At 37.0% G+C, this 11,124-nt stretch overlaps 1 protein-coding gene across 1 annotated transcript in view; it reads left to right on the plus strand.

Moving 5' to 3' along the window:
* Positions 1-10,818, plus strand: part of Kiaa0825 (KIAA0825 ortholog) — a 384,762-nt gene extending 373,944 nt beyond the window's left edge. The window contains exon 20 of the mRNA XM_005382250.2: positions 7,860-10,818. Coding sequence (XP_005382307.1) covers positions 7,860-7,977 — 118 coding nt within the window. The 3' untranslated portion in view covers positions 7,978-10,818. The remainder of the gene's footprint in view (positions 1-7,859) is intronic.
* The last annotated feature ends 306 nt before the right edge of the window (positions 10,819-11,124 follow it).

Here is an 11,124-nt window from a genome sequence, read left to right on the forward strand (position 1 = left end):
TCTGAGAATCAGAAAATAAATCTATCTCTTCCCTATTTGAAGAAAAAGCATTGCATATGTGCTAAAATATTTGAAATAAAATGTATAGATAATAAAAAGTCAACAAACTACAAGTATAAATGAAAAGACACTACATGTGAAAAATAAAACATGATGTAATAAATAAATCAAGAAAGTAATATAACTGCCTGGCAAGCGCAAAGTCGTGAGTTCGGTTCCCGGTACCGGAGAAAAACCAAAAAAAAAAAAAAAAAAAAAAAAGTAATATAAATGGATATACCAAACAAATACATGGCTAATTGACAAGAGTAATCTTGACTTTAGGCATTATCGGACTTTAGGGAGAAGGGTGACCACATCAGGATTAGATAGGAAGGAGTGCATGAAAGAAGTGGGCTGTGGATGGAGTCTGAGGAAGAACATGCCCTTTTGAAGTGTACAGAAAATGTATAGAAAGGCATTTTAATTGGGTAGGATAGCAAAAGCAGAAATGCAAACATGGAAAAACAAAAGACGGAAAGCAATAAGGAAAATCATTTTCCCCCTAAGAAGGGGTCATATTAGCTAAATAGAAATCATAAGCTAGAACACCAGAAATTTTTACATCTCCTGCTAGGGCCGTCATTGCTGGTTTGGTGTAGCAGCACATTAAGCATGAGATCTGACTATTGGAAGACTTGCTCCGTTCAAGCCTGGGAATCATGAGCACCTGAACTATGGACTGAGCTGTACGGGTAAATGTAATAGTGATTACAAAGTAAATTGTCTCTTAACTGGGGTTGACAGTGTGGGTAAGATTGGGAGTAGAGACATTGTGAAGTTCATTCAGACCTTGTATTGTTATTGAGGGGACAGGGTCATGGAAAGGTTGAATAAAATATTAATACAATATCAGTAGAATTGGGGAGGAAGTGAAAATGACCATCTAGAGGCTGAATTTAAAGAACTGGGACAAAAATTAAATTTAAAAATAATTCATGAAAACTTGGAACACAGATAAGTAAAGGATATAGAGACCATAGCTGAATTTGTGGGAGTAGATGTGGGGCTTCCCAAAGGAGAAAAAATGATGGTCTTAAACTGACCCTGAGAAAAGCTCACATGTACAAAACAGCAGGAAAAAGAAATAGATGTCATGTCCATCCTTCTTGAAGCTCATTCTGAAGCCAGCTTCCATTGTGCTATGCAGAGGAAAAGACAAGGGCAAAAACATTTTTTAAAAAAAGAAGAACAAAGTCCGGTATGACTTCACTTTTCAGTGCTCAGCTGCAAACTGGTAGGACAATTTGAAATTGTTAATTTCAACCAGATAGTTAATGTTAACAGTAGAATTAACTGATAAATAATTACAAAGGACTTTATAAATATAAATAGGCACAGAAGTGTTTAAAAATCACATAATATCAGGAAGCTTATTTCAAGCCACATTTTCATATTCAAGTATTTTATTGGTACTTCAGGCCAAATGCCAATGATATGATCAGATGCCACCATTACAGATTGTAATTAGAAAATGTAACAAAGGGGTTAGAGAAAAACAAAACAAATTTGGCCTCACTAGGTTAAGCATTGTGGATTAGTATAAAACTTCTCTTTCATGATAAGAATGAACAGCAACACAAACACAGATATGTATAATTGCATACTTTCTGAACCTTTTTTTTTTCTTTTTGTCTTTTTGGGACAGAGTCTTGCTATGCAGTGCAGGCTGGCTTGAGCTCACTTTGTAGCCCAGGCTGGTCTGGAACTCCCAATGATCCTCCTGCCTCAGCCTCCTGAGTGCTGGGATTACAGGCGTGCACCACCACACCCGGCCTGAACCCTTTGTAATACTTCATAATTTCATTTCACCTACAAATGTGTAAGAGAGAATCTATCAAATAAAACAATGTAAAGGACATAGAGTAGGAGAAAGAACTTCAAAATAGGGCTCTAAGAAAACCACTAGACACGAATAGGGTCTCTAATAAAACAGTAGTAAAAATTTATGTAATTTGTGAAACACTTGACACTCATAGCTCACCTACTGTTTGTAACAGCGCACTGACATGTACAGTACACTGCCAGCATCATCTGTTTTGCAAATGAGAAGACTGATGCATGGTTTTCACACACAAAACTGATAAGGAAACTTCCCCAGTACCATGCACGAAGCAAATGGCAGAGTCAGGATTCAAGCCGACACAATATGGCTCCACTCTCTGCTGGGAGAAACCTAGGAAATGTTTTATGACTCAAGTAAGATGACGTAGATGCTGCCTTTCTTCTTCTTTCTGCCTCAGAACAAGGATGTGATGGCTGAAGCTGCAACAAGTGTTCTGGGACCGGGATGTAATGAGCAAGAGAATCAAGGCTAAGACCTCAGCCTCACTGTTATCAAGCTACTTAACCAGTGCCAGCAATCATTCGCCTTTGGATTTCTTGTTATATGGGAAAAATATTACTCCCCCCTTTATACCCACCAGAGTCATTTTCTTCCTACTTTGAAGTTCATCGAATATATAAGCTTGCTAATAAGTTATCAGTGATTGTTTGAGATGAACCAGGCATTATGTTTTGTGCATACTTAATCATTTTATTCTCATTGAAACTCTATAAATCAGGCACTGTTATTTTTCCTCTTTTCATAGATAGGAAAACTGAGGTACAATCTTATCCAGAATTCTGAGACCACACAGCTGATATGGGATTCAAATCTGACTGTACCATGAAGTTCTATCTTCAGTAAATAATACTGTAAGCAGTGAGATGCTAAAATCATTTCAGTTAAATCAGGAATTAAACAGGGATTCCTACTACGTCAATATTTTTATTATTATTCAATATTAGATATTCGAGAACATATGTTTCTTCTCAGGAAAACATTATGGAAAAACAGCTCTTTGTTTTGTGGGTTGCTGCATATTAAAGATATTTGACATCTCTGTTCCCTGAGTCTTAGTAGGATTCTCTGGATGTAGTGTCAGTCAAAAATGCCCTCCACATTTCCCCCTAGGGGAGCAGTCTAACCCCAGAAGAACCATACTCCCATTAGTGGTAGAAAACTCGTTGAGCTTGCACCAAGCCTAGATTCAGTACCCAGCACTGAAAAATAAAATAAAATATCAAGCTACTTCTAGAATAGGGCTGGCAAACTTCCTTTCTCTGTAAAATAAAAATAGTAAATATTTTAGGCTTTGAGGGACTTAGGCTTTTGTTCATTATCAATCATAGCTCCTACATTCTGACATTATTGAGTGAAATCAGTCATAAATAATCCATAAGTGAGTGACCTCATGTTCCACTCAAACTATTCTGACCCTATTTTACAGATGAGAACCCTGAAACATAGAGAATAACAAATAGCCGGAGGTGATTCAACTAGTAGGTGGTAGGTTAGGATTGGATGCATAGGTGGAGATTCCAGAGAGTATCCTCTTATTCAGTAAATTATTGATTCCTCAGATTTTAGATGGTTTTCTCCCAGTCAAAGGCAGATTAAATGCCTCAGAGAACTGGCTCTGACTCTCTTCATCTGTCTTGTGTTGGTGCTTCTTTTTACCAAAGGGCCCTGCAGACTTTATCCCTTTGACAGCCTGGATCAGCACTGTCAAGGACATGCCTCATGCTTAACCACATCCCCAAGCATAAAGACACCTCCTGGTTGGCTCTAACACACAGTCATCCACAAAGTTCTGCCCCTTTAAGATTCTATGCAGTTGACCACTAGGACAGTACATCAGTGTATTGGCTATTTTTCTCTCATTGATGAAACAAAATACACAACACCCAAAGTTAAGGAAGGAAAGGTTTATTTAGCTCACAGTTTTCAGAGGTCTTGGACCATAATGGCTCCAAGACAGGGTGGCATGGCAGAGGGGCAACAATTCACGGCAGGGGGAGACAGCAAAAGCAACAAGAGCAAAATGGGAGGAACGAGTCTTTTTTCCTCCCTTATATGGTAAACAGGCTACCTGCCCCAGGGTGGGTGTAGCACTAAAACCCCCAATCCCAGCACAGTTCATTTGTGAATGAACCACTCACAAATTCTTAGATTCAGCTGCCTCCACAAAGCTTGCCTGACCCTCAGGACCACATAAGACTTTAGGGGGACGTCCAGACATAAACCATAACATTTAGTGATCTGTGACTGTTTTTATTTTGCACACCTCTAAATCTCTTTGGAGGGATCATAAATCAACTGTTGCTTATTGAGGTAGACAAAAATAGAAAGCTCTTAGCCTGTGGTCAGGTATATGGAAGAGCTCTACAACAATAGATAATGTTAATATAACACTTTCAGTAGCAAGTAGATACCACCAGTCCAGGTGTGAACATGCACGCAAATACAGGAAATGCACCAAGGTTAAGAACATCCAAGTCAAAATCATGGTGCTGATGGGCAGGGTTCTGGATGCTGATACAGAAATCTCAGTCTGGGTGTTTGGATAATAAGCAAGACTGGTAGTCTAGGATAGGTCAAGGCCCTAAATTTACTCACCCACGAACCAGAGAGATGAAGTCTGTTCTAGAAGATGATGAGGATTATGATACAGATCAGTAAGGATTTTGCTGCACATCAGTAGCTAAGATATAACAGTCATTGGCACCAAAATTGGGGCTTGGTTGCTTTCCTTTTACCTTAGTAGGCAGGTGAAGGAATTTAGCAGTAGTGCAAGACACAGCCTACAAAAGTCAGGAAAATGTGCTTTTCAAGGAGAACTAGAATATGCTGGTTTTGGTATTATCTAGTTTCTCTAGGGGCATGGTTTCACTGCAGATATTAAGTATATCAGAGGAAGCTGGAGACAGTAATCAATTATGTTCAACAATTTGGTAGATTATTTTCTCTTCCTGCAGTTTTTTAAAAAACCAGAACAAAACAGAATTGACTTGTTTTTGCATTGTGTTAACAATTAAAAGATAAATTTCTCTTAAGAATTTATGAGTATAAAATTTAAGTATAGTTGTGATAAAAACATACATTTCAAATCTCTATTGCCTTTGTCCAGTAAAAGTAAAATTGTTAGGGGATACATAGTTATAATATTACTTTTTCAGCTATCTTCGCCATCATTTCATATCCCCTCATGAAATGATTTCTTCTTAATAAGCACAAAGCAAATATGAGAAGGTTGTGATAGGTAAATAACTGCCTAATATCATTAACTACCAACAGCTCAATTATACTGTGAAGTGCCTATAATTGTCATGGAGCTTCAAAATCCTTATCATGATTCTATTATGTATACAATTCATTTAAATTACATTAATTATACAGATTTTTAATGAAGCAGAGAGATTGCTTTCCATTTTCACAAGTAGAGAAAATAATCAAAATATTTATGTGCATATTGTATATTTTACTCTGTTGATATTCATGAAATAATTCATTTACTCAGGCAATATTAGCATCTCTGCATGGGAGGGAGGAAAGAAAAAGCAAACATAATTTTCCTTTTTGGGTTTCTTGCAAGATAGGTCCTTTTTTCCCCTTTTTTTTTTTTCTTTTCTTTTTGGTACTGGGACGGAATCCAGGGCCTTTGTACTTAATGACATCCTCAGACATTTTCTTATTTTTTACTTTGAGACAGTGTCATGATAAGTTACCCAGACTAAATTTGCCCTTGTGATACTCCTGTCTTAGCCTTCCAGGGTGCTGGGATTACAGGTGTATACCACAACACCCAGTTTAGATAGTTCTTTCAGTTATTGTCTGTCTTGGTTACTTTCTCTAGTTGCTGAGACAAAATACCTGATACCCAGAATTAAGGAAGGAAAGGTTTATTTAGCTCAGTCTGTGGAGGTTTCAGTCCATACTTGGCTGGCTCCAAGGCGGAGTGGCACATGGCAGAGGGCTACAGTTCATGACAGAAGATAGGAAAAGCAGCAAGAGCAAAAGGGAGGACAACCATTCATGGAGGCAGAAGATAGCAAAAACAGCCAGAGCAAAAAGGAGGAGTGGCGGCAAGCAGCCTCTTTCTTTCCCTTACATGAGCAAACTCATCGCCCCAGGGTGGGTGTAGCACTCACACCCATAATCTCAGCATTGGATCATGTGTCAATCATAAACTCTAAAAGCTGGCCCATGACTGCAGGAGGATTTGGGGGTACATGCAGACACAAACCATAACACTATCTAATACAATTTGGCAATGTTTTCCAAGAAAATGAAATATTAACTATTTTTAACATTATTGAATGACACTTTTAAAATAATTTTAAAACCAAGCCCCAACTCCAGAGTTCACATCCAAAGATGTTTGGGTAAGTGATTGAAACATTCTGTGCCTCAACCAACTATTCTATGACTTGGAATAGTAACATCTGATAGTGAGAATTTAAAGAGTATTATATCAAGTACCTACTCAATACCTACTTCATAGCTACTACTATGTAAACATTTCCATTGTTTATTTTCCTGTTTGGAACTTCAATTTGACATGCACAGTAATAATGCCTAAGTTCACCTATATAAAATTGTAAGAATTTTTTTTCTCCCTAAAATGCCAAAACAAATCAGTGCAAGGTACCCTTGCGAGTTAAACTGTAAATCCCCAGACACTGATTTTGAGGAGTATTTTCCCATGTGATGTGGCTTTGAAAGGCATGCTACTGAAAACTTTCATGTTGTTTCAAGTTGTTGTTAAAACCTCTATGACCAATGGCCCAACTCCAACCATAGGAAAGATATAGAGTAAGTAGGGAGGACAGAAATAATTGTTTAGATCTGGAGCTAGAAGAAAGGAGGGCCCCAGGCAGAGAGTGAAGAAATGAAAAATAAAGCAAGTGTAATATCACAAATAAGTGTCTTCCTTCTTCCTGGGCTTTCCCTCCTTCTTCTCATACACACCACTGCCCAGGGTGGACCAGGTCGTAGTGAACCCCACACTATAACAAGGAAACCTGCCTCAGAACAAGCTTCCTGCCAAGAGGTTTCTCTGTCAAATGCAGTTATCCTGCTTCTTTTCACCAATCCATCAATACCAGCAAGCCCCACCCGAAACCCCTGCTTTCTTCATATATGACAGGAAATCTGAGTATATAAAAAGATGACTCCTGGAAGATCTTCAGTGAGCAGCTGTTGCTTATTAGAAGTCCTGCCCTACTGAAGTCTGTATAGCATAAAGTCTTTTAGATATATCAGCACTGATTTTAAAATCCTTTTGGGACAGCACTTCATCCACAGATGACTAAGAGTTGGTAGAAAGAAGAGAGAGGAAAAGAAACGTGCAAACGATTCCCTGTTGGACTGCTGGGCGTGGCAAGACCTGGGGAAGGGGTACAGCAAAGACAGAGGAAGCACGGGAAGGAAGGATTCTACTTGGGTTGTTGTAATAGTATTTACTTTGCAACATTATATACTTATTCTATATTCTAACTTTTCTATATCTCCTAATCATCTAAAATTAGAAAGTCTTTAATCTCCTTTCTTTAGCAAATATTCTATGAAATCTTGCTAATGACTTGCTGCTTTTCTCCTGTGATTTAACCTGATTACTCCAAATCTGATCTTATTTCTAGAAATAGACTAACCTGCCCTGAAGGAGTATCTAGTTTAGCTTGATGATCTTGCTGCCAATGTCTTCCTGGCAAACCTCCTGCAACTTTCTGGCAAACCTCCCTCCTTTGAACATTTAAAAAATCTATGAAATAGAGAAACCCGATTTGAAACTATGCTAGAGTGGACTCTCAAGCCTGACTGTTTTCCTTTGCCATGCTCTGACCCACTCTGCAGAATCTGTGCCTATGAACTGTGTTGCCCACGAGGCAGTTGGTAAAGAATAAACATGGAGAAAGTAAGTACACAATCAAGCCCCGAACAACTAACTGTAGTCTGTGCATTGCCAAAAAGCACTAAGATGTGATTTTTCTTTTAGGTGGGAAATGAGGAAGGATGAGACCCTAGAAGAGGAAGAAAAAGAGATGCTGGAACATTTAAAGCGAATTTGCACCATACAGAACTCTTCTGCCGAAGATAACACAGAGGAACAGTAATCTGCAGAAAACAGCAACAGCTTTATTTTAGGAAACAATCACATGTAATGTAGTAGGATTTTTACTATAGTTGGAATGAACCTCAGATGTGCTGTGAGGCATGAAACCAGTGACTGAGTAATCTCTGTACCAAAAAAGGAATACAGCACATAAAGAATAAGGTGCTCCATATTTTTTTATCTTAAAAATAATTTAAAATGTTTTCCTTTCCCCAACTCTCGCTTTATATGATAAAACTGCTGCCATCTCGTGTTCCCTTTGAATTATGTTTCCTTCCTTTCAGTCTCAGTGTATCTATGACAACAGGCAAAATGTTTGGAAATCTTTTCCCTAGGGATTTTTTTTAATGCAACATTTGGATGTTGAGTTGAACGCCGTCACAAAATCCCCTGAGAGTCACCTGAAATTTTTAACTTAATTTTGTAGCTGTAGTCCAAGCCCAGTGTTAATTGTCTTTAATGCCCACTACTGGATCAGCCCCCCGCCCACATGACCTGTTATTTAGCCAATGTATCTTAAGCACAACCTCAGAGAGCATTCTTTTGAATTATCAACTTTGTCTCTACTTGTGATGTATCTCTACTTGTGATGATTTTTCAGTTCTCCTGCTAAATCTGATCAAACTTCTACACATGACTCTTCAAATGGTTCCAGGGCAGGCAATTGGTCCAAGTCAGAAGGTGGCTACCATTTTCCTAACCAGAAGCAACCTTTCTCCCAAAATTATGCTCAGGAGTCATTGCAGAAGTCTTCACCCCACAGTTCATGATCCGTAATGTCTGTTGACTTGCTCATTTCCAATACATCAATGTATGCACATGTACCTACACAAAGAAAGCAAAACGTGTTCTACCACCTTCTCTGCCACATAAAATTATAGGTATTTATTATATTCTTCCTATCAGCACCTGATATTAGATTATAAACATCTTGAAGGGCCATAGATACAATGTGAAGGTCTCTCCTTATAAAAGGTGTAATTAAGTAACACATTGAATGTTTAAATGTCAAAACATTTATTACATTAAAAGACACACTTCCATTAATCTTCCTCAAAATACTCCCCCCTGTTTTATACAGACTTATCTTTTTGTTCTTGCTACTTTCTGAAGCAGTTCAGGAAGTACTCTTTCTTAATTATCTTTTGCTGCTTTGTCAGGGTTGCTTCCATGTCCTGAATGGATTAACAGTGTTTACCTGTTACCTTCATTTTAATTTTGGAAAAGAGCTAGAAGTTGCATGGTGACATTGATGAATAAGATGGATGAGGACACACTGTGATGTTTTTGACAGAAGTTGCCATAAACATCTGACTAATGGTGTATGATCATCAAATATGATGAATATTTAATTTTTCAAAATTATTACAGTAAAAGATACAGTGCCATTACTGTAATAAGCTTTTTGAAATGTAGACACTGTATCTTTTGATCACTGTTCATGACTCCTTTTAAGTCCATCTACTCTGTTACGCACAGGGTGAGCAATTAATAAGCACAATTGATTAGATTGCTGCCAATGAAAGGAGATAACACACAGGAGACAGTTAAAAATCTTCAGGGTATCTGGGAGAAGCCTTATGTCACAGGCTATTTTAGACCATATGACATCAAACATCATGGTTTCTGATGTTCTTAGATGTAGAATAAACTGTCTCTCCCACATTTTGTGATTTTTATAAAATATGTGTAGGCTACATGATTTCCAGAGGAAAGTACTCATGCATTTTTCAAACAGTAAAAGTTTGGAGTGCAGAGGAGGCCACCTTAGAAAATGTCTTGCATTTGTTCCTTAAATAAAAACTCATAAATGGTCATGTACCAGCTGCCTGCCAAATAACACATTTTATTTTTAAAGAATGTTATTTAGTTGGCCAGTAAAATCATGGTCCAAGTGTTTTCAGATATGGTAGAAATAATTTCTAAAAATTCTATGCAGACCATTTAAAAATTACAGGAAATTTTTATGAAAATGGGACAGTTCTTCTGATTTTATCTATAAACCGTGTAACAATCCACATAAGGTAATAGTTGATGATACCTTCAGCTAATTGGTAGTGTATGGTTTGGAAAACCACACATTAAAATGGGAAGTCACAATGTAAATAAAACAATCTAAGAAACCAAACAAAACAATCTCATAAAGTTACAGGATTTCACATTTGGATTATCTTCTAATATGTCTGAAGGTCATCTTATAAGGTTATTTTTGTTTTATTTTCTTTTTTGTATGTGTTACTGAGGATTGAACCCAAAAGTGCTCTACCACTGAGCTACATCCTCAAGAGTTTTCTTTTTTTCTTTTTTCTACTTGCTTTTCAGACAGGAATTTTCTAAGTTGCTCAGACAAAACTCTAACTTGCAGCCCTTCTGCCTCTGTCTCCCAAGTGCTGCGATTACAGGCGTGTACTTTTTTTTGAACCTGTGTGTTTCCATCCTGTTCCTAGGGTGGAATTTGGTTCCTTGGTGTGGGGGTATGTTTTATAATTCCCATTGGAAAAAAAGAGAAATATAAGAAGGGGAGAATGGAATGATGTCAGAAGAAAAGTAAAGGAGAAGGAAAACTTGCAATTGAACTGTTTATACTTGCTCATGAAATTACTATAGATGTAAATACCACAAAGTTTATAATTGGGCATGTGACATGACAAGCCATTGATTTATTATGTCTTTTTTTTTACTTTATACATAATATGTTTAAAGAATAAGTAATATTTCAAGACAGTGTTCTTTCTCATATTTATTTTACATTTGTATAAGTTAACAACAGGAATGAAATCTAACAGTTTATAATTCCCCATATGCTTATTACAAAAATATTACCTTATAAAATATTATCTTCCTTCTGTGTCTTGTGTAACTCTTTTTATGTAATTATAAACAGATGTCTATTCATTACTGGTTTAGCAGCCAGTATACAGAAACAGTATGAATTAATTTTTAATAAATTATAGAAAAATATATTTCATATTTTTATATGTTGTCAGCCTTAAAACATTTTTTAGCACTACCAACCAAAGACTGGGGAAAAATCACTTGTTTTTTCTTGCAAATATGTGCCTACTTATAATATCCTATAACCTCATTTTAAGTATTTCTGAGGCAGAAGGAGTTTCAGGTATTTTATAAATAGCTTTTCTAACTATGA

Source organism: Chinchilla lanigera, unplaced genomic scaffold, assembly GCF_000276665.1.
Source record: "Chinchilla lanigera isolate Chin_1 unplaced genomic scaffold, ChiLan1.0 scaffold00017, whole genome shotgun sequence".
In the NCBI taxonomy this organism is placed as follows: Eukaryota; Metazoa; Chordata; class Mammalia; order Rodentia; family Chinchillidae; genus Chinchilla; species Chinchilla lanigera.